The sequence below is a fragment of the Martes martes genome, assembly GCF_963455335.1.
Source record: "Martes martes genome assembly, chromosome: 8".
Taxonomy (NCBI): domain Eukaryota; kingdom Metazoa; phylum Chordata; class Mammalia; order Carnivora; family Mustelidae; genus Martes; species Martes martes.
Genome location: NC_137895.1, coordinates 116,633,347 through 116,657,841, shown reverse-complemented (window position 1 = coordinate 116,657,841; position 24,495 = coordinate 116,633,347). Strand labels below are relative to the sequence as shown.

General features: G+C 44.1%; 1 protein-coding gene across 1 annotated transcript; it reads left to right on the top strand.

Annotated features, from left to right (window-relative positions):
* Nucleotides 1–6,102: 6,102 nt before the first annotated feature.
* LOC308347261 (phytanoyl-CoA dioxygenase, peroxisomal-like) lies at nt 6,103–23,938 on the top strand. Its single transcript, XM_080810493.1, has 9 exons — nt 6,103–6,419; nt 7,940–7,998; nt 9,753–9,863; nt 10,495–10,663; nt 14,193–14,274; nt 15,661–15,842; nt 18,189–18,338; nt 21,237–21,371; nt 23,627–23,938. Exons 1-9 carry the CDS (start codon nt 6,345–6,347, stop codon nt 23,678–23,680), a joined length of 1,017 nt encoding a protein of 338 aa, XP_080666619.1. The 5' UTR covers nt 6,103–6,344; the 3' UTR covers nt 23,681–23,938.
* The last annotated feature ends 557 nt before the right edge of the window (nt 23,939–24,495 follow it).

The window sequence follows — 24,495 nt, the reverse complement described above, 5'->3', positions numbered from 1 at the left end:
AGAAAGCCCCGAGTTCAGAGTGATTGGCAATACATTTAGCTGGCACAGGACAGGCACTGATCAATCAGAATCAAGGCTGGCTGTGGGAGCAGAGCAGGATTCTGCAGGCTCCCTGCTGGGCCAAACATCACCCCTTTCAAGAATGGATTGTGGAAAGCATGGGTTCTGGGGGAGAGCACGGAGCCCTGGCGGCAGTAGGGGGCTTTGGGAAGATGGCTCAGGAAAGTGGCAACTTATCTACTAACAGGAAAGTATTTTAATATTTTAGTAATAGTATAGCCATCAGAGTGCTTGCCTGCTGATATCAACCCGGACATGGGTGCTCTCCTAGTAGTACTCTATGCAGCTATAGAATGTTCCATGCCTTTTTCTGAATACGGACATCTCCTCTCAGACTTAATTCTACAGGGAGACCTCTAGAAACCATTTTCATGGGGACTAATAATATTCTGTAACATGGGAGGGGAAAAGCTATAAAGAAGTTCCATAACACTCTGGCTAGGCACTTAGAGAAATGAATGTCTTTTACAGAAAAATAAGAAACGAGGAAGGTTTCAGGCATGTCCTGACTCACAAAGCTCGCATTTTCCACACCCAACTGTGTCAACACAGTCAGCTCCGGAGGCACAACAAAAACACTGAAACAGTTTTCGTAAACTGTCACTCTTGCTCAAGAAACAGGTCTTCGCATTCCGTCTAAGGTGTTTTATTCTCACCACTCCTGAGACCTGAGGAGGTAGCAGGAAAAATGCTCATCTATATTTGTTATGGGGACTCCTGAGGAAGTTGAGTTCTGGGGATCCCCTGGTTCCCAGGGTCATGAGTCCCTCTTTTGGTATAATCCTTAATTCTCCCTATTAAATGGGCAGGGGGATCAGGCTCAGGAACATAATTAGTCCATTGAAAATGAAATAACAGGAAAGAACATTATACATATATATATATATATATGACCATATATATATGACCCATTTATTTATTTCTAGAGAGACAGAGAGTGTGCGAGCAGGGGGAGAGGCAGAGGGAGAAGGAGAAGCAGACTCCCTGCTGGGTGCAGAGCCTGCCTCAGGGCTGGATCTTATGAATCTGAGATCACGACCTGAGCCTAAATCAAGAGTCAGAAGCCCAACCAACTGAGCCACCCAGGCACCCCAGAGCATAACATATTCTTAATATTAGGTGCAGAAAATGGGCTTTTGCGTATTTGTTTTGGAAGAACACTTAACATGAGCCATAGCATCTAGTGATCTCATTTTACCTGGACACATTGTCCCCAAGGGCCATTTCCACTTACATGAGTCATGCCTGCAGGCCCTGGTGGATCAGGTGATATGTTGAACCGATGGCCTTGTCAGAGTTAAGATTGTAAAAGACAAAGTTAAACAGGCAAAGAAGACCTTATTCAGGACAATTGCAACAGAGGAGTGGCGCTAAACTCAATTCCACTGAAGCAAGGACCTGGAGGGATTTTAAGAGGTGGGGCGAGGGGCATCTCAGGCCAGCTTCATTTTGTTAACTGCCCTTCACAGTTGGAGCAAGGTGTCCACGGAAGCCAGGTGTCTTTCCTCCCACAGAGATTGGGAGACACGGGTGCTATCTCGTTTTCCTTGGGTTTGCGGACACACCCAGATCATCCAGGATGATCTCATCTTGAGATCCTTAATCATACCCGCAAGGACACTTTTTCCAAACAAGGTCACTTTCACCCTTTTGGGGGGTTAGGACAGAAACATACTTTTTTTTTTTTTTTTTTGGTAGGTGGGCATGACTTTTGAGGGGAGAAGCTCAGGAATTCTGTTTTGAGATGTCTGTTAGATGATGTGGAAGCAGGGTCTGGAATCCTCTGGAGAGTTCAGGCCAAAGATATACATTTGGGGGTCATCAGTTTACAGGAGGAAATTAAAGTCACAAGATGGAGGTTACTGGGGAAACCCGTGTGTATAGAAAAAAGCTGTCAAAGGAGCCTGGGGGTGAGGGAGGCCCAGTGAAGGAGGCTGAGAAGGAACAGGGAGGGAAGTTGCGTGTGTGTTTTGCTGGGTCCTGTGATGCTTGGGGTCTAATAAGCTTCTAAATGAGAACCGACCTTTGGGTGCACCACATGGTAATCGCTGGTCAACTTTGACCGGCACTTTGGGCGGAATGGGGAGGGTAAAAGATTGACTGGCTTCCAAAGAAAAGGAGAGGAGAAAAACGGGAGACAGGAAATGTATCCAATTTTTTCAAGCTTTCCTGCAGGAAGAATGGAGAAATGGGTGAGTGAGAGCTGGAGGAAATGGCATCATCAGGGAGACTTCAAGAGATGGGGCGCTGGCAGCGGACTCCTATGCTAACAGTGGAAGAGGGGATCCAACAGCGTGGAAAAGAAAAGGCGAATCGCTTGAAGAAGGTTCTGGAATAGTGAAGACAGGAGATGGGGTCACTGCCCAAGGGGAGGGCTGGCCTTCGCTGGGAGCGCTGAACTGCCCCCGCAGCTGAGACAGTCCAGGATGGGGACAGCTGCAGGTAATGGCCGAGATGCTGGCTTCTGTTTGATGCACGAATGAATCTGACCAACTTTAAACCTTGCTCCAGAATTACTGGGATACGATCATCTCTTCTTCTCAGGAAAGAATGGCATATTTGAATCTGGGATTGATCGCACTTTCTCCTTCGTATAATGAAAGAGTTTTGGGGCACCTGCTGGCTCAGTTGGGGGAGCATGAAACGCTTGGTCTCCAGGATGTGAGCTTTGGCCTGAGAAGGGTACAGAGAACTGAAAAATAAAATCTTTAACAAATGGTCATAAGTGTGCATAACTCTTAAACAATTTAATTCAAGTTTCTTTGGTCATGCTAATTTTTTTTTTAGCTGCGCAAATATGGCTATTGTTAAAAAATCATTTTCTTTAACTTCTTACACATCTGGGGAGAAGTATTCCTCAGATGGTTTTGAAAATCATTGTGTTTCAATATTTGTCTTCAAGGTTACTTTCAGTGTTTGGGGACACGAAGCACTTTGCTTGAAGAGGATGGGAAAAGGTGATTTTGAAGTGATCTTCAAAATTCCAGCTTTCATAAGAATAAACACCAAATGCTGAAGAAGAAAGAAATGGTCATTCTTGTGATAATGCTGGTTTCATTAGTGTTCCTCTTCCAATGTTCTCAGATATTTTTATCTTAATAGCACAATTATTAAAGATGTGTACTGAAGGAATTTCCAAATAATCCAAATCACTGTTCTTAAAACCGGGAACATTCATCAAATTACCTGCGGAGAAATTATTGTTCTAATTCCCCCATGGGATCTTCAATGAGACATTTAAAACCCATCATCCTTTAATTTAAAAGAGGCAGACAATAATTGGAAGCATTCGAAGATTTCCTTCGTCTCTCCACAACCGTCCACTTAAACCAGCTCACAGTAGAGCGGCAGGGATTTTCACACACTTGTAAAACGAGGTATTTGGGGGGAACATTAAAACTACGGGTGTGAGTAGTCTCGTCTCACTGTCTTTCCCATTGGTCAGGGAAGTCAAGAACTTTCAGGGCCTGTGTGGGTAAATGCCTTGCCCTTTCAATCATCTGGGTTGGCCTGAATCTAATTTACATTTGCAGTGCCCACTTTCCACCAGGCGAGGGCGGTAAGGACTCACGAGTCACCCATGCCCGGTCCAGGAGCCCTTTTTCTCAGAAGCAGGAAGATGGAGAATCTCTTTCCTTTACCTACCAAAGGCCAGATACTTCACTTTAAACTATGATAAACATAAGTGCCTCTCCTGAAGACCCCTGGCAATCCAGTCAACGAGTTCAGGATCAGGTTCCAGCCCTGGGACGATCAATTTGTGGGCGATGAGGTGAAGAACTAAGAGGGGAAGGCCCAGGACATTTCTGTCAACCTAAAAACATCTGAGAGTCTGGGTGGGGAGGAACCATGGAAAAAGGAGAGAGAACGCGAAGACGAAGGCCAAAGGGCTAGCCTTGCTCTGGATGTTGACGATTGTCCACCCTGCCTCAGGGGAAATAGGCAGCAGCTAATAAACTAATTTCTGAGTCCTGGCCTGCTTTTCTCCGTGAGTATGGCCGTTTCACCACATTACAGAAAGACATCCCTTAAGAAACGATAACATGTTTGGGGCATCCAGGTGGCTCAACGCGTGAAGTGGCTCGCTCTTGATTTCAGCTCAGGTGATGTTCTTAGGGTTTTGAGACCGAGCCTGGCCTCTGGCTCAGCGCTCAGCATGGAGTCTGCCAGTTCCCCTCCCTCTGCTCCTCCCTCTGCTTTCTCTCTCTCTCAAATAAATAAATAAATAAATAAAATCTTTAAAAAAAAAAAAAAAGGAAATGATAACATGTTTATAAGATGAGACATTCTGGAAGTTACTCTTTAAGACAAAGAAATAATGAGAACAATGAGGGAGAGCCAAGAAACAGTGAGATGCTGTGTCAGTCACCTGCAGAGACTAAATGGGAAGGATATTTCAGAAAGAACTTCTAGTTCTTATAGCCATTATGGACAACAGTATGGAAGGTCCTCAGGAAATTAAAAATAGAAGTACCATATGATCCAGCATTCCCACTGGATTCCAGTTCCAAAGGAACTGAAATTAGATTTCAAAGAGATATCTGCACTCCTACGTTCACTGCAACACTTTTCACAAGAGCCAAGATATGGCAACAACCTAAGTGTCTGCCATCAAATGAAAGGATAAAGAAAATACGGTAGGCACACACAATGGAATATGATTCAATCCTAATTAGGAAAGAGATCCTGCCAGTTGTGACAACAAATGACATTATGACAACATGGATGGAGCTTGAGGGCATAATGCTAAGCAAAATAAGCCAGTCACAGGATTAATACTACCTGCTACCACTTATAGGAGGAATTTAAGAGTCAAACTCATAGAAGCAGAGAAAATGGTGGTTACCAGGGGTGAAGGGAGAGGGGAATGGAGAGGGGATGGTTTAAGGCTACCAAGTTTCAGGTATGCTAGGTAAATGGTTCTGGAGCTCTACAGTATACAGTATAGTGTCCGTAGCTCGCAATGCTGCATTATCTACTGAAAATTTGCTAAGAGAGTAGATCTTATGGTTGTGTCCTTACCACGTACACACAAAATAATGAGGGCAAGAGTGTGGGAGGGAACTTTGAGAGGTGATGGATGTTTATGACCTTGATGATGGTGGCTGGAATCCTGTATACTTGTCCCTGAAGTATTTGAACTGTTGGAAAAAGAAGAAAAAGAAACAGAGAAAGAGAAGGAAAGGAAGAAAGAAGAGAAAAGAAAAGAAAGAGAGAAAAGAGAAAAAATGAGTGAAAGAAGGAAGAAGGGGTAAGGAAGGGAGGGAAGTTGGAGGAAAGGAAGGAAAGAAGGGAGGGAAGGGGAGGGAGAGAAAGGAAGGGAAGGAGGGAGGAGCCTCTGGCTGGCTGGCTTGGTTGGTGGAACGTGTACCTCCTCACGCTGGGGTCATGAATTCGACCACCATGTTGGGTGTAGAGATTATCCAAATAAACTTAGAAAAAAAGAAAAAGAACTTGTAGATTTTTTTTTTTTTAAGATTTTATTTATTTGACAGAGATCACAAGTAGGCAGAGAGGCAGGCAGAGAGAGAGCGAGAGAGAGAGGAGGAAGCAGGCTCCCCACGGAGCAGAGAGCCTGATGCAGGGCTCTAACCCAGGACCCTGGGATCAAGACCCGAGCTGAAGGCAGACGCTTTAACTCACTGAGCCACCCAGGCGCCCCTAGAACTTGTAGTTCTTAAGGAAATTTAAAATAATACTAGACTATGTGGATCAGACGCGTTTCACAGAGTCATTTATTTCATGTACCTTTTTTTCTTTTTCAATGAAAGCCAATATGTTTCTAATATTTCACACTGGATTCCCAACAAATTAAACGCATTTTTTGAACAGCACGTTACATGTTTCTGATATTCCACACTGGATTCCCAATAAATTAAACGTATTTTCTGAACAGCACGTTACTTCTAGGGCTGAACATCTGAATTGCTACTTCAGCAGCAGAGAGACAGACACGTGGGACAAGCTAGACTGAGAGTTTGGGAATGTGGGTCATGTTTTGGCTCATTTCTCATTGGGCGACCTTAACCCGGTTGCTAAGCCCTTCAAAACCAGTTTCCCTGCTTTGTGCGCCAGGATCTCCGTGATCGCGGAGGAGCTGGGCGCGCGGGCAAGAAGTCCGCTCCGGACCTTGGCCCAGTGCGTGGACCCTGGAGCCCCCATATCTCCGCACAATCAGGAATTCCCAGAGTTCCGAGCGCTGGGCCAGGCCCCTTCGGCTCGTCGCCCCGCCCGCCTCCACAGTGAAGACTGAGGCCCCGCTGACTCGTCTCCTTGCGGGAACCATGAACCAGTCCCACGCAGGCACCCGCCTGCGCATCGTGCTGGGACACCTCGGCCAGCGCTCGGCCGGCGTCGGCGTATCCTTTGGGCTGCGCGGGGCTCGGGCTGCAAGTGTGGTGGCCTCCAGGGCTCATGGCACAGCCGCCCAGCGGACTGTTCCCCTTCCCCCGCGCCCGCGTCCCGGCATTGGTGTCAGCTGTCCCGGGGTGGGGGGCGGGGAGGCAGGAGGGTTCCCAGCGCGGGTAGCCCCAAGCTCTCAGCCGGGGGGCCCGGCCTGCCCGCTGGGCGGCCGCGTGACAGTGCCGGCCTCGGGCTGATGTGGCGCAGCCCCAGCCTCCCGGGCCCTCCTAGGGCCTCCTAGGGCCCCTGCCTTGCCCCGAGGAAAATGGAAGTTCTTCCTGAGGGCCTGCTCTCAGCTAGTGTGGCGTTTTCTGCACTTGGCCGCGCGTGATCCGACCGCCCAGAGCCCGAGGCAAGCGAAGCACAGTCCCAGTCGCTTCTAAACAAGAGCGCAGGGCTGCCTGGAGCACCCGGGGCGGGCGGACACTCGGGCAACAGTGCACTCGTACTGATCATTATCAGTCAATGTTTTGGTGTGTTTCTTTTCTGTGCATTTACATAATTACAGCCATCCTGTATAGATAGCTTTTTGCACCCATTTTTTCATGTTTACTAACATTATATAGTATGGACATGAAACATTTCCACATCATTAAAAAACCTCTCCGAGGAAAGCAGTCACCACCCCCTGAACCCACAATGGTAAGGAAAAGAATTGTGGACTGAAATATTGCCTTCTGGCCACCACATCTTGCTAGTAGCTGACAAAGGTCATTAAGTCTTTGCCTAGGAAAACAGGATTATACTGTCCCCAGTTTCATAAAGACATGACAAAAATAACATGTTTATGAGTAATGACATTCTTACACTCACTCCTTCAGCTAAAGAAACAGTTAAAAAATTTGAGAAGAAGCTAAGTAAATTTTCTGTCGTTCTCTGGATAGAAAACTAGAAAGAATTTCTAGCTCTTTAAGATAGTTAGAATTATACTAAACTATGTAGCTCACACTTTCTCTAGAGCCTAGCCACTGTTTATTTAATAGAATTTTTTTTTTTTTGAAAAGTAACAAGCCAAACGGTTTCTTGTATTTCAGAATGGATTCCCACTAAATTCAATTTCTCTTTGGAAGAGCACATTTCTTCTTACTGCTAGATTTGAACCTTACAATTTTCATTTGTTCGGCAGTTTAGTGGAAGGAATAGTATGTGGAAGAAACTAGTGGAAGCAATGAAGTAAAGAGTATGGGTTGAGTCTGGCCTGAGGCATTTTATGCTGGGTGATCTTTGGACCCAGTTACTGAGCCCTGTGAGTCTCATTCTCCTGCTCTGGGCAGCAGGGATGGTGATAAAGATCTTGGGATTTCCAGCCCCTCTCTGGGCTCTGTGAAATGAGATGATGTAAGCAACCGTGCGTGCCTGTCCGCAACTATGTGTGTAACCCAGTCTTCCCTGATGAGAGCTAATTCTGGGCAGACTGCTGTTTCTAGAAAAGGTTGACTCGTAAATTTCATTTTATTTGCCTTAATTCACTACCTAGGTAGCTCACCCCACTTCAGGGGCCGTTTCTCCTAACAGTTTCCATCCTCCACAATTCCAGTAAGTAGATCGAATTGTCATAATTAACCATGCAAAGTGTATAAAGCATTTCCTAGTGGTAATTAAGATATAAAATACATCTCATGTTGTCTGGTGAAAATTCATTACACAGGGGCACCTGGGTGGCTACTGGGTTAAGCATCCAACTCTTGATTTTGGCTTAGGTCATGATCTCATGGGTTGTGGGATCAGTCATGGGTCAGGCTCTGTGCTCAGCAGGGAATCTGCTTTAGCCTTTCCTTCTGCTCCTGCCCCTGCCCTCTCTCTCTCTCTCCCAGTCTCTACAGAGAATAAATAAATTCTTAAAAAAAATTCATTATACAAATAATGTGTTGCCAGGACAAGTTCTAACTAGAACTAGGAAAAAATTTGAAGACGACTGTAATTTTATGTGTATCTTAAAGTGCAGAAAGAGGAAAAATATCAGAGGTGTATAATCTGATTTCGTTCCAATTCAGACATGTTATACCTCATTTAAGTTAGCCTATGACTTGTGGTCCTGTTGCTATATTAGCTAGTGTCTTTGGTTTATCTTAAATTACCTTTGTAAGGGAAGACATCGATCTCCATGGAGTATTCTCATAGAGCCCCATTTCCAATCTAGAAGAATGGACTGGGCGATCTGAGTTTGTGCATATGCTATGTACTTCCTTGGATTTTGTCACTTTGATTTCTTCTGAGAGCATATGATCTAGACAATTTAAAGTATAAAATCTATTGAATTGGTCTCCTACCTGAACAACCATACATAGTCATTATCGAACGAATTTGAAAGAGAAGAAAAGGAATTAAGAAAAATCATTCACAATTCCATTACATAAAAGCAATCACTTAAAAGCTGTGCTTTTTAAAATTATTTGCATTTTTTTCAAGTACCCTTTTAAAGATCTTATTTATTTACTTGAGAGAGAGCGAGAGAGAGAGACCGTGAGCCTGAGAGATCAGGAGCAGGGGGGAGGGGCAGAGGGAAAAGCAGATTCACTGATAAGCGGGGAGTCCGATGTGGGACTAGATCCCGAGACCCTGGGATCGTGACCTGAGCCAAAGGCAGAGGCTCGACCAACTGAGCCACCCAGGTACCCTGTGTCTTGGTTTTACACAAATCTAAGTATATGTTATTATAGTAAGTACTGTACATGCTATTATATGTTCTTCATTTTCTTAAAAGATTTATTTATTTAAGAGAGAAAGTGCACGCATTGCAAGTTGGGGGAGAGGCTGAGGGAGAGAATCTCAAGCAGTCTCCCCACTGAGCCCATAGACCATTTGGGGGCTCGATCTCAGACCTATGAGGTCACGACGTGAGCTGAAATAACCAGTCCATGTTAACTGACTGAGCCACCCAGGGACCCCAAGCTCTTCATTTCTAAGGCCTGAGTCCTATCCCATTGAGTGCTTATAATTCATTATTCTTCTATTTTTTGGTAACAGTAGTAGTTAACAATTTAGACTTAAACCTTTTAAGAAATGTTCAGATTAGGGGCCTGGCTGGCTCAGTGGGAAGAGCATGTGACTCTTGATCTCTGCTTTGTGAGTTCGAGCCCCACATTGGGTATAGAGATTACTTTAAAAAAAAAAAATAGATAAACCCTCCCCTCTAGACTTGTTTAAAAAAGAAATTTCAGCTTATTTTCTTAGAGTAAATAAAAGTAGAAATGCTGGGTGGAAGAATATGAACATTTCTCAGGCTCTCGATACATGTTGGGTGATGATTTTTCAGTGACACTTATTTGTAATTCCTTCTTCTCCTTTAGGTATACTCGGGATAATAATGTTCTGAGCCTAGAACAGAGAAAGTTTTATGAAGAAAATGGGTTTCTTGTCATTAAAAATTTGGTGTCTGATGCTGATATTGAACGCTTTCGGTACAGTAACCCTTCGTTGTTTTACAAAAATAGGTTGGGTTTGCAGTGGGAATGGGAGTAAGATGAGCGTGTGTGTTCAGACAGTTTTCGGTGATTGGCTCATTGGGAAGCGGTTAGGGACGTGAGCTCTGGAGCCAGACTGGCTGGCTTTCATGTTAGCCAGACTACTTCCTGTTGTGTGTCCTGGAGCAACGCACTTTCTTCTCCTCTGTTTTCACACCTGTAAAATGGGGATGAAAATCGTATCTAGGCCCTAGTGTCGTTGTGAGGACTGGATAAGGTGAAGGACACACAGATGCCTTTGAACGGGGCCTGGCCCATGGTAAGTGTGAGAGAAGTTATTTGCCATTATTACTCAGGTGCACCACATCACAGACGGTTCCTCACTGTTCTGTTAGGCGAAGGAATAGGTGAGTCCCCGCAGTGAGCTCCGGCCTCTCAGTGAGGAGACAGGGGCTGCTGCGCTGGTCATTTTCTCCTCTCCATCCTCAGAACTACTCAGCCTGACCGGGAGGTCAGTCTGGTGCAGAGACACCACCCTGCTCAATCTCTGAGACTCTTTGTACAGGACTGGCCAGACAGGTGCCTGGAGCCTGCAGTAATGACATCATCTGCCAATTTCATTTTCTAGGAAGGAGTTTGAAAGGATCTGCAAAGGGGAGGTGAAACCAGAGGGCATGATGATAATGAGAGATGTAACCATTCCAAAATCAGAATTTGCTCCAAGTGAAAAGATGGTTTCAAAGATCCAAGATTTCCAAGAAGATAAGGAACTCTTCAGATACTGCACTCTCCCTGAGGTTCGAGAACTTTCCTGCGTTTTCTTTTCAAGTGAATAACGCACCTGCATGCTTGCCTCTAGAATTGCTTCACTTTATCTGGCCCCTCTGTTTTGTGGCTGCTGAGCAGGGGTTCTCAAATGGGGGCGGACATTTGGCGGCGCCTGGAGCCGTGTTGGCTTGGCACATGGTGGGGACCCTGTGCTTCTCTTGGGGTAGCGGTGGGCATGGTGGGTGGGTGAGCTGCTAATGGAGGCCAGGGATTCTACAGTGTGCAGAATAGTCCCCTCCCCCAAATGATGACTTATCCAGCTCCAAATGTCAGTAGTGGGCAGATGGAGAACCCTCTTCTGGAGTCTGGTCATTATTCTTGGTTGCGAAGGGCAGGAATTCTGCCCTAGAGACAGAGCCTCTCTCACTGTGGATATGGGCGTATCGACAGGAGGGACATTGCACATCCTATTCATTGGACATCCATTTATTGTTTCTTTTTGTCTCATGAACTGGTCAGTCGAGGTTTAAGTTTGTGTTCAGATTTAAACTCGTTTTTTTAAAAAATCCATATTCTTTAAGAGTAGTTCAGATTTATGAAGACATCCACATAGTACAGAAGGGCACAAGATGAAAAGGAAAGTCTCCCACCCTCCAGCCCCACTCACTGCCGAGCTTTCTGGTGTATTCAACTAGAAGTCTTTCATGGCTATGCAGGTGCATCTGTGAACCCCCACCTTTTGTGTCACGTGGGAACATACTGGTTGTCCACTTTGCAAGTGTAGTTTCTACACTTACATTGGACCTTACACATCTTTATATATCACCTATACATTAATCTATATCATACTTTTAAATTATTGCATAACACCCCATTGCATAAATGTATCACAGTTTATGAACAGTTTATTTAGAATGGTTTTAAAGGACACATTGCATATAGTAGTTGTTAGAAATTATAACCCCAAGTGCTATTAGAGAATTTGCCCGTGGGGGCACTAGGCTGACTCCATTGGTAGAGCAGGCTACTTTTTTTTCTTTAAGACTTATGTGTTTATTTTAGAGAGAGAGGAGGGGGAGGGTCAGAGGGAGAGTGAGAGAGAAAATCTCAAGCAGACTCTCTGCTGAGCACAGAACCTGACATAGGGCTGGATCTCTGGACCCTGGAATCATGGCCTGAGCTGAAACCAAGACTCAGTTGCTTAGCCGACGGAGCCACGCAAGTGGCCCAAGCATGTGGCTCTTGATCTCTGGGTTGTGAGTTCGAACCCCAGGCTGGTTGTGGAGGTTAATTATAACTTAAAAAAAATTCTTTTAAAAATGGGACACCTGGGTGGCTTAGTTGGTTAAGCACCTGCCTTGGGCTCAGGTCAGGATCCCTGGGTCCTGGGATGGAGTCCTACATCAGGCTCCTTGCTCAGTAGGGAGTCCTCTTCTCCCTCTAACTACTGCTTTCTTTCTTGCTCTCTCTGACAAATAAATAAAATCTTAAAAAGAAACCACATTTAAAATAATTTTAAAAATAAAGAAAATTTGCCTCATAAAAAAGACTGTGTACAGGTAAGCCAGCTCTGATGTCCAGCCCCTTGGGTGGGGAACAGGAGGGGATATGACTTCCCAACCTCAAGTCCTGCTATGGAAATGGAAGTTGTGTGCATCCATCAAGGAGGAAAATCTTGAAGTTAGAGGCAGCACAGGGTAGAGTAAGCACGACCGGGACATCCGGGTTTCCCACCCCTCTAAAATCAGAACCATGCACTTGCTGGTTCATGCAATGATTTTTAGGAGGTGGGTCTTGCTTTTAGTAGTTCGGTATTTATTTGAATGTGTGTTGGAAAAAATCCCCCAGCACATCCTACCTATGACCTCAGGAATATTATTAATCGGGATAAGATGTAAGTTAATTTGGAAAAATTATTGGCTAACTATATTGGGCACCTCCGTAAAGTATGATAGAAATGGTAAAATGGCTCTTGAGTGTCACTGAAGTTTAGAAAATACTGGTCAGAGGCACCTGGCTGGCTTAATTGTGGGACCATGAGACCCTTGATCTCAAGGTCCTGAGTTTGAGCCCCATGGTGGGATTAGGGATTATTTAAAAAAGAAAGAAAGAAAATGCTGCCTATGGAAATTGCAAAAGTTGACACGCTTTATAAACAAATAAATAGGAGGCCTGACTTCTAGGATTTTGGTTTCATTTCAAGAATTTCCTGCTCAAGTTGCCAATATTCCTTCTACACAGGATCAAACGATGAGAAAGCAGTAGAATATGCTTCATTTTTTGGAGTCAGAATTGGAGATTCAGTACTATCTTTTTCATTGAATTGGCTCCGCAAACTTGGGCAGTTTATTAGCTTTGGGCTTATTTGTGTGGGGTGTTCACTCTAAAGGATTATTCATCCATGGGGGCGTTACTTTTCAGGGATCGCTGTGTGGTTTAGGCGGGCTGATGCATAAAGCCCCCTGCAGGTAGTCGGCACACGCTGCCGAGTCCTTGCTGCATGTACCCCTCCGTCGGTGGGTTAGATGTAAAGAGGTAGCACCCCAGTTGCCCTTCTCTTTTCCTCTGGGCTATGCATGGCCGTTGCCCATGTTGGGGCCTCTCACGGTCCCTTCTTTTTTTCTTAAGTAGGCTCTATGCTCAGCGTGGGGCTTGAACGCACAACCCCAGCTCAAGAGTTGCATGCTCTACCTACTGAGCCAGCCAGGCGCCCCTCATGGTCCCTCCTTATGAAGAGTCCTGGTGGGGGAGGAAGAGGAAGCTGCCTGCTTGCTGGGCAACTATGGACAGCTCCAGTTGAAAGAAGGTTTATCTCTGCCCTTCCCAGTTGATATCTCAGAGAAACACATGCCTCTCTCCCTTTTTGTATTTTTTAGATTTTTTTTCATTTATTTACTTATTTATTTATTTATTTGACAGACAGAGTTCACAAGTAGGCAGAGAGGCAGGCAGAGAGAGTAAGAGAAGCAGGGTTCCCGCTGAGCAGAAAGCCCGATGCGGGCTCGATCCCAGAACCCTGGGATCATGTCCTGAACCGAAGGCAGAGGCTTTAACCCACTGAGCCACCCAGGCGCCCCCACATGCCTCTCTTGTAGAAAAAGTGGTTAGGGTTCCAACTGGCTTGGAAAAGCCTCTTTAATTCAGAGTGTTGCAGACTTGCTGTTACAACTTTTTCCTGCTTTCAAGCTTTGTTTGCAATGTTATGAAATACTAAGTGGTTTTTAAATATATATATATATATATACACACATATATATATATATATATATATATATATATATATATATATGTTTGTTTGTTTGGAGGGGAGGGGCAGAGGGAGAGAATCTCAAGTCAACTCCCCACTGAACAAAGGGCCCAGTGCAGAGCTTGATCCTGTGACTATGTGATCATGACCTGAGCAGAAATCAAGAGTTGGAAGCTTCACTGACTGAGCGACCCAGGTGCTCCTACCAAGTGTTGAATGAAGGCATCTTCCCTCTTGTACAGATAATTGTACTTTGTGCCACTTTTGTGCATTGGATTTCTCGTCAAACTTTTTTTCTTCTTTTCCCTTAGATTTTGAAATATGTGGAGTGCTTCACTGGACCTGATATTGTGGCCCTGCATACAATGCTGATAAACAAACCTCCAGATTCTGGTAAAGGGCTCTTATTTGTTATGGAGAAGCCCCCCACTCCAAAAAAAAAAAAAAAAAGGAAAAGAGAGTTTAAGGTGTTCTAACTCTAGCTGTGTGTGTAACTGCTAAATTTGGATAACTAAATATATATGTCCTTTTATTTGTCTTAAAAACAATAGTGAGGTAGAAGAGCGATTTCCGATGTTAACAATAATTAGGGTTATTGTTGGATTTCCGGGTGACTGACTGGCTTGCTGCTCAAAAGTTTGGTTTTAGAAACATGACTGCTCATATACCATAGGCTCCTATTATTATAATGATCATCCCTAAGCTTTGTTAACTATACTCACCAATGATGGTGTGAATTCTGTTTTCCTGTTTGAAGATATTACTATTATCAAAATTAAAGCTTTCTTATAAATCACATACATCACTTGACTTAAAATGTCTTGTGCTTGCTAAAATGTAGCTCCTAAGATCTCACTCCCAGAGAAACTGATTTGGAAGCTAAAACCCAGGAATCTGCACCAAAAAAATTGTTTTTAAGTAGGCTACATGCCCAGCGTGGAGCCCAACACAGGACTTGAACTCATAACCCTGAGATCAAGACCTGAGCTAAAATCAAGAGATGCTTAACTGACTGAGCTACCCAGGCACCCCCAAGAATCTGCATTTTTAAAGACAACCACAGCTCTTGGTCCATGCTGAGAAATTCTACTCTACTAGCAGTAATAAATTGGTCCTTCAGAATTCTTTATTGTTTTCCACATTTTCCTGGAGAAAAAGAGGCCAGGAGAGCTTTATGTGACTAGCCTGTAGTGTAGCACCACGAAATCTCTCCTACCCTGGATGTCTTGCTTAGAGACCTCGTGGTTGGGCATAGGGGGACAGTACCAAGTTCAGAGTGCAAAACAGGGAACCACGAAAATGTGGTTCTGTGATCTCTGATTCTACACGGTGACAAGTGCTCTTAGTTCTGCAAAGAACTTCTTGGAAGCCTTTTATTAATTTATTTCCTGGGTAGTGTTCGTATCAGCCACTTAGAGGGCTAACAGAGAACTTCAAATTTGGTTACTCTCTTCAGTTGACCAAACTTTTCTTTGAGTACTAGACTCTGTGCCCAAACCAGAGTTACAAAGGATTAAAGCACAACAGAGATTGTAACTGTTATGAGTTGCTAGAGAATGGTGTGAATCCCCGGCTGTGAGAAACCCAGAACAAAAGCGTGGGATCTGGAGTCACCCTGTCGATTTGATATTCCAATTTGGTGCTTCTCTCTCCGGGCTGATTGTCTGTAGTGTGGTTTCGCTTCTTTGTGTTTTGGAGGGATAGTCATTGATCTGGTTTTCAGGCAGAGGAGATGAATTCTGAGGTGCAAGTGTGCTTCAACAGCAGGTTCTGTTTCAGGCAAGAAGACGTCCCGCCACCCCTTGCATCAGGATCTGCAGTATTTCCCCGTCAGGCCCAGCAATAACATAGTTGCTGCTTGGACAGCCATGGAGCACATCGACCGGAACAATGGCTGCCTGTGTGTGCTCCCAGGCACTCACAAAGGCGACCTGAAGCCACACGCTTATCCCAAGTGGGAGGTATAAATCCCTTCTTTCTTTCCTTTTCTTTTTCCTTCCTTCCTTCTTTCCTTCCTTCCTTCTATCTTCCTTCCTTCCCTCCCTTCCTTCCTCCCTCCCTTTCCTTTTTAGGATTTTATTTATTTATTTATTTGAGTCAAACACAGAGAGAGGCAGGGATAAAGGGAGACAGCTCATGATACTTGCTCGTGATACTTGTGAGAGGTGGCGTGGGCCGAGAGAGGCAGCGGGGGAGGAACACGGACATGTAGACTCTGGTGAGCACGAGCTCAACATGCAGCTTGATTTTGTGACCCTGAGATCATAACCTGATCCCAAAATCCAGAGTCTGACACCCGACTCCCTGAGCCACCGAGGTGCCCCTAGAAGAGAAATCTTAACCAGAATATTGGTTGTTTTGATTTTATTTTTATTTATTTATTTTAAAAGATTTTATTTATTTATTTGACAGAGAGAGAGAGAGAGGTCACAAGTAGGCAGAGACACAAGCAGAGAAAGAGGGAGAAGCAGGCTCCCCACTGAGCACAGAGCCCAATGCAGGGCTTGATCCCAGGGCCCTGAGACCACGACCTGAGCCGAAGGCAGAGGCTTAAACCTCTGAGCGCCCCAGGCACCCTAATGTTTTAATTTTAGATCAGATTCCACACAGAACTTTAACAATGAGATGGCATTTCCTTTCTTAGCAAAACATTGTTTTATGTTTTGCAACCAGGATCAGGGAAAATTCAAAGATGTCATGTGGGATAATCATTTTTCTTTCAACACATTTTGGAAAGCTGACCAGTGTGGGGAACTCTGGTAGGCAGTGTATAGGATCTAAAATCATCAAGCTTCATTGCAGAGGTCAGACATAAACACCCACAAGACCAGATGCATGTATCAGCTGCCAAGTAATTCTAACCCACTGACCGCTAGGTCTCAGGATAAAGACGAGGGAGGAATCATCTCCTTCCTGCTAGAGAGATCATCGAAGGCTCTGGGGAAGGATGAGTAGTATTCCATTGTCTGCCTGTTGCATGGTCTATTGATTGAACTATTGAATGGTTTTGAGCCCACGAACGGTGAGATCAAATCAGCTCTTCAAGAATGATAATCTGGAGCTCTAGAGGAGGAGGTACTGGAGGTGAGGAGTCCAGAGGCAGAGAAACCAGAGAGGAGACGATGAGTGTTGTAGGCCTCAGACAATAAAGTCTGAAAACCCCAGAAGAGCACGTGTTGTTCAGGTGGGAAGAATGCATGTGGGTTTTTTGTAGGAAGTAAAGAATCTGGCTTTCAGGACTTCTGTCTCAATTAGTTAGAATTCTTACACTGAGGACTAGTGCCAAGTGAAAATCTTTTGAGTCTGGATTCTGATATAAAATCTGAAATGGTGAGATTCATAAACTGTTGAGGTGAATGGGAAAACTGAGCTGAGGTTTAGGGAAAGTTTGTTGCAGGCAACAGACTGGGCTGTGGCTGATTTAAGCCAAAGAGAGTGTCTTGGAGGGTCGTAGGCACACGCTGAGTCCATGGAAAGGCTGGCTGCCTCTGATAAACAGGAAAGTGGGAGTGTGACAGAGGGAAGCCAGGATGGGGCACCTGGTGGAGGCAGTTGAACTTGACCATGACCAATGCCTTTGATCGATCCTCTGTTCAGATACGAAGTGATGACAGTGGGAGCGTAGGTTACATATCCACCTAGCCAGGAGAGAAGTACACTGGATGAAAGGCCCAACACAGTCCAGCAGGAACGAATCCTTCCCCCAGAAGAATGTGGGACAGTCTTATGAAGGGGACTGGGATACTGTGCTCCCCCCATAACCATTACTTAAAACAATGACTGACATTGGAAGTAGTTCTAAAAAAGCACAGTGTTGTAATTTACTGTTCTTTCTTTACTCTGGTTGTGACATGAGTGCTTTCTGAGCTGAGGAAACTTGAACATTTTCTCTCTTCTAGCTTGAGAAAACAGTTTGCTTCCCAGAGGTACTCCTGAATTAGAGGAATGATTTAGGCAAAGTTACGGGGGAGAAGAATATCATGTTGGGAAAGTGATTACAGATTCATGCTGGAAAGGGGATCTCCCACGTTAAGTGCAAAATGCAAAGTTGGTCTAGATCTTCATTTATAATTCAGTAATGAAGGATAAGTGGAAATTTCAGATTCTTCATTTGGTCCCCCCAACCCATGATTTTTACAACCAGATGTCTGAGAAGTTTTTGTATATTTACAGTTGCTTTTAAGAATCTTTTTATGTCTTTCTCTTGACAGAACTTAGGAAACCTTTGCTTTTCTTAATGAGTCATTGATAAAATACTTAATCATTGGGTTCCTCAAATAGAGTCTTGGTTCTCTTATGTGTTCTAGGGAGGAGTTAACATAATGTTCTACGGGATTCAGGACTATGATGAAAACTGCCCCCGAGTGCATCTTGTGATGGAGAAGGGAGACACTGTTTTCTTTCATCCTTTGCTCATCCATGGATCTGGTTTGAACAGAACTCAAGGATACCGGAAGGTATGCATTCACATCACTGTACTTTCCAAGGAGGAATACATTAGAAACAAAAATGTCAAGATATGTGAAACTTTATGAGATTTCTGACATTGAACTAAACTGGCATTTAGTCTGGTCTGTTGACCAGGAAATCTATGTGCTACCTCATGCTTTTTTGCTCATATCAGTAAGAAGCCAGGTGAGCTCAGGATCCTAATCGTGCTGATAATGAATTATGAACATTCATAGAATTGCTTCAAAGGAAGAAGGTACTTGGGAGCCCGTAGCCTGTGCTTTTGGAGGCAGAAACAATGGGCGACATATAAAAATCATAAAATTTGGAATGTATATAGCTCATAGTAACCACAAAAGGGGAAAGTTTATAAAAGCTTTGTTATTTGGAAAACCATTATCAATTCTAAGCAAACATTCTGAATTGGCTGCCCAGACCTCAGATTTTGCAGGCAGCCGTATTTTTCATCCCTGAGTCCCAGAATTTGTTTTTAGCTTCAGAATGTTTTAAACACCTAATGATTTAAAACCGACAGAATTTCTCATAGTCCCAGATTTCTCGCTTCTCAAAAAAAAAAAGATCTGACAGTACTGTGGACTTCCATTTCCCCATATAACATGGCTCTCCATACTATATTGGGGGGGGTTTGTGGGGGCTGAGTGAATCCTTCCAGTTTTTCACACTAACTACCGCTGTCTCCCTGAGGTCAAGGGTTAGTTTCCAGGTTTCATCTTTTATTCATTCATATTTCTGTCAGGTTGACAGGGCCATGGTGAAGGTGAGGTAAGAAGACACTCTTCTGGATCAAAATTTAATGAGGGTGGGGGAAAGGTGCAAAAAAAGGAAAAAACCCTCAGCATTCAAGTTAAATGAAATTTTAGGTCAGTATTTAGAAAATCAAATTTAATGGAAAAAATATCCACGACATAAGGTGGTATCTCTGAATCCTCCAGAACCTTACACCAGTTAGAATGGCAAAAATCGACAAGGCAAGAAGCAACAAAGGTTGGAGGAGTTGTGCAGAAATGGGAACACGCTTACACTGTTGGTGGGAATGCAAATGGGTGCAACCACTTTGGAAAACAGTGTGGAGGTTCCTCAAAAAATTAAAAATAGAGCTCCCCTATGACTGAGCAATTGCACCACTGGGTATTTACCCCAAAGATACAGATGTAGTGAAAAGAAGGGCCACATGCACCCCAATGTTCATAGCAGCAATGTCCACAATTGCCAAAATGTGGAAAGGGCCAAGATGGCCTTCAACGGAAGAATAGATAAAGAAGATGTGGTCCATATACACAATGGAATATTACTCAGCCATCAGAAAGGATGAACACCCACCATTTGTATCAACATGGATGGGACTGGAGGAGATTATGCTGAGTGAAATAAGTCAAACAGAGAAAGTCAATTATCATATGGTTTCACTTATTTATGGAACATAAGAAATAGCATGGAGATATTAGGAGAAGGAAGGGAAAAATGAAGGGAGAGCAATCAGGGAGGGAGATGAACCATGAGAGACGAGGGGCTCCAGGAAACAAACTGAGGGTTTTAGAAGGGCAGGGGGTGGGATGGGGGGATTGGGTGAGCCTGATGATGGGTATTAAGGAGGGCACAGCTTGCCTGGAGCACTGGGTGTTATATGCAAACAATGAATCATGGAACACTACATCAAATACTAATGATGTACTCTATGGTGACTAACTTAACAATAAAAAGAAAAGAAAAGAAAAAATATCCATGATGGGCACAATGCCAGGGTTGTAAATAAAGACTAGATCGGACTCTCCACCAGCATGGCCCTCAGAAGTGTGCAAGCAGGGGGTATAGCCACAGGGACATAAATAATATGAGTGTTCCTGAGTTTCACTAATGTGGGCCTTTTAAAAAAAAAGATTTTATTTATTTATGGCAGAGAGAGATAGCGAGAGAGGGAACACAAGCAAGGGGGGAGTTGGAGAGGGAGAAGCAGGCTCCCCCCGAGCAGGGAGCCCGATATGGGGCTCAATCCCAGGACCCTGGGATCACGACCCGAGCTGAAGGCAGACACTTAACCAACTATGAACCCTTAAGAAAAAAAACATAAACACATGTATATGGGTGTGCCCTTTTCCTCTTTGGCCTCAGGTGTCACTCCTCCTTGGCATGGTAGGGGGGCTACTGTGGGAAATGGAGTTTGTGACTCCACGGCATAGAAATTTGATGTTCTGGGCAAAGCAGGCTGTCCGTTCAGTAGGCAGTCACCTCAAGAGAACTAACCTGGAACTAGGAAAGTGAGTTTTAAGTTTCGATTAGCTTGTCAGTTTTTCAAGAACGAGGAGAACTAAGTAACCTCCATCTTACCTTCAGACAGAAACAAGATGGGGATGGTATGTGAATGCTATTGGACTCAAAGTGTCCATTTTATTTCAAAGGGGGTAGTGTGTATATTATTGTCCTTTGCCAGGTATTTTTGTGGGTTGTTGTTTGTTTGTTTTCATGATCCGTAGCCATTGAAATGACAACCCACCACACACTCAACTGAGTAACTAACTTCCCTGACTAAGAAAATGATGAAGAACCCTGGAACACATTCCTGTTTAGGACTTGAGGACATCCACACACCAGAAAAATCACAGGTTGAAAAGTTAAAGTCCTCTTACTCATGTCATTATGTTCCCTGCCCCCTTTAAAAACAAGTATCGCAGGGAGCTAAAAACCTCTTGTATTTCTCAGTCAGACTTAAACTGTACCTGGGGAAAAAGAGATACTGAACCCTGAAGAGACTAATACAGGACAGCATGGAACATTCTAGAAATCAAACGCTGAGTGAAATAGCTGACTTCCTAAAAGAAGTCTCCCTGTTCGGTCTGGTGTTAATGGAATGGGTTTTTTCCCAGTATTAACCCTGTCACTCTGCACAGGCAATTTCCTGCCATTTCGCCGGTGCGGACTGCCACTACGTTGATGTGAAAGGCACCAGTCAAGAACTCACTGAGAGGGATTTTTCACGGATAGGAAAAAAATTTTACGGAATTCCAGATGACACCAGGCTGCAGGTATGTTTTTCTGAGATGCTAGGTTAAGACTTTTTTGTCTTGTTTTCTTCAGATGCTTAACAACTGTCATACCTGTTGTAATTTAGAAGGATAACGTGCTTTGTTTAGAGCACCTTGCAGAAGCATCGCTGAGACCCACTAAGAATGACAGTGAATTTCAGCTTGTACGCGCTTCCCCAGCGGGGGCATCTGAGCACCCCGTGCCTTTTGATGTCTTTGGCCACGCTGTGGTAGGCAGGCTATTCTGTTCCAGGATGGACAGGTGGAAACAGAAAACAGATCTGGAGGAGAGCAAGTGAAGGACAAGGCTACCTCCTGAATGCACAGGAGGAAAGTTAGAGGCTTGAGCCCTCAACCATAGGCTTCCTTTATTTATAGAGCATTTACATATCTACGAATCCAAGGAGACTCCAGAAAGCCATACCTAAGCAGGTTTTGTTTGGGTCAGTTGGCATCTGGAGTTTCATGGAGCAGACTTCAGAAACCACTGATGCTTATCAGTGGGGATAGAGACATTATTCCGTACCTTTCTACTTAATACACATCGCTTGTAAATTCCTTGTAACTAGAACATTCAAAGCTGATGGTGGTCACCAGACAATCTGTAGTCAAAGCAAAAATAAACATATTTACTTTGTAAATGAAGTCCATTTTAGCCGCTGAACCAAGAAGCTGATCCTATGATTTAATTTGCATTAATCATAAATGCATGCATTTCCTATGGGGGAGACCCCCAAGGAGACCGAGTGTCATGATAACTCTGGGCCTTCCAGGACTCTGAAGAGTACCATAGAGCAGCGCTAAGCTACTGTGCCAGTAGGAGTCATCTTCTGAAACGCCTTCCCAGCTTAAGAATCTGACTTCTCCCTTGCCCCTTCTCCCTTTATAGCATCTATGACTCTATCCCATATCTGCAAAGGCTCTCATTTCACCCTGTAGATGGTAGACCATCTTGTCCTTCTCCCTTGGTCCAGTGCTTAAAATGCATCATATTTTGTCAAGTGGGGCTTCCGTGCAACACCCTGAATTTTAAAGCAGAAAAAAAAATGAATATATTATGTTTGTGGTTTGTCAGGTTGTGGTAAGTGATTGCCTTTCCTATTTATTTCATTTATTTGAGAGAGAGAGAGAGAGAGAGAGAGACAGAGACAGAGAGCAGGAAGGGCGGCGGGCAAAGGGAGAGGGAGAAACAGAATCCCTGCTGAGTGGGGAGCTTAATGAGGGGCTGGATCCCAGAACCTTGAGATTATGACCTGAGCCAAAGACCGATGCTTAATGGACTGAGCCACCCTAGTGCCCCGCCTGTATTTATTTGAAAGTGTTAGTCTTGCAGATATAGTTCCTCAGCTTTACTTAGAATAATGATATTAATTTCTGCTACATAGTTCTTTGTGAGTTATGAGAGCTCTTTCAGATCTCTAGTCTTACTTTCCTCACTAAATCCTAGTGCATCAGTCATTCTCACTTTTTTTTTTTTTTCAAGATCTCTTTATTTATTTGAGAGAGAGAGAGAGAGTGCACACAATCGGGGGGAGGGAGAGAGGAGGGAAGGGGAGGGAATCTCCAGCAGACTCCTCACTGAGTGAGGAGCCTGAGACAGGGCTCGAACCCAGCACCCTGAGATCATGACCTGAGTCGGACACTTAACTGACTGAGCCACCCAGGAACCCCTCACTCCTCGCTCTTAGGGAGAAAGTGAAAAGTCCGAGAGGTTGGCCTGAGTGATGTAAGTGACAGAGCTACATTTTGGAGTCAGGTCCAATTCCAAAACCATTTTTTTCCACCTGACCTAGCTGTTGGCTCAAAAATAAACAAGAAACAAAAAAGTCTGAATTGTTTTATTAAGAACAAAGGAAAAAAAAAACCCAAATCAAGCCATAACTCCTGACATCATTTGCACTTAGGAGCAGATCACTGTAAATGGGGCAGTGTCTAAAGGAACACAGAACAAGGGGCAGTGTGGACTGTTGTGACCAAGCACTGTGCTCAGCCGGTTGAAGACACCTGTGGTCAACAGCAGCGCCAGATAACTCAGGCTGACCTTCTGGGGACTTGCTCTCTTAGTTTGGTCAACACTATTCTAGATGTGGGCAAGTACATTATTTGGAGTCTTAGAATATGGTTGATTTACCAGTTGATAGGACTACTGTGCAGTTTTTCCATTTAACTGTTGGTAGATGCTAGAAATCTACTTCATCTTATGCTGAACAGATCCCTGTGTTCCATCAACTGACTGTGCTTGGTTTTATTTCCAGGATGTGCTTAGATTTAGAGTGCGGCTGGTGAAAGGAAAGAGGATCAACCTATGAGGTAGCCGTCTGCTTGAGCTCTTTGAGAGAAAACAGAACAAATCAAGGTGCCTGGGGAAAATGTTTTCTTAACAAGCTATCCTAATATTTTCTATCACTTATTCTCCAAATCATGACACGAGGATAAAATACTTGCTGGTATGTGGTTAGTTCTGCGTGCAGAGCTGTTGCTTTCATGGAGGAAGATATGGCACAGTGGTCAGTTCCTGTCTTCAGGAAAACTGAGGGTTGCGGCTAATAAATGTGCTTCATGTCTAATTTAAGTGTGTTGAATCAGTTTCTTTCATTCAGTCAGCTCTTTGCCCAAGCAGAAAGGTATCCTTTGAGACTCAGGGTACGTGGACTCTGGCATCCCTCTTCTGGAAAACCCACCACCCTCTGGCTTCCTGGCATGAGAGACTTCTCAGATCTAGAGAACCATCTAACACAGGCACGTGTGATGAAGGGCACTGTGGAGTAGAAATAAGGGGGGATGCTTGTGCTCTGACACAGGATTCCTTGCATGACTTCTCCAACCCAGGCAGCCTCCTTAAAAAAAAAAAAAAAGACAGGATCTTTCCAAGCTGTTTTTCTCTGTTCCTGAAGAAGGAAGACTAAGGTGGCTTCATCTGCTACTTTTTATTGGGTAAGGCAGCTGAAAACCCTCAGCATTTATGAACGAAACCTAAACTCTTTCAAACTACAGGGACAATTTTAGATAGTTTAGGTTTCTAATGGGCACGAACTGGGAGAATTTATTTTATTTTGAAGATTTTATTTATTTCTTTTAAGAGAGACCTACACACACACACACACACACACACACACACACACAC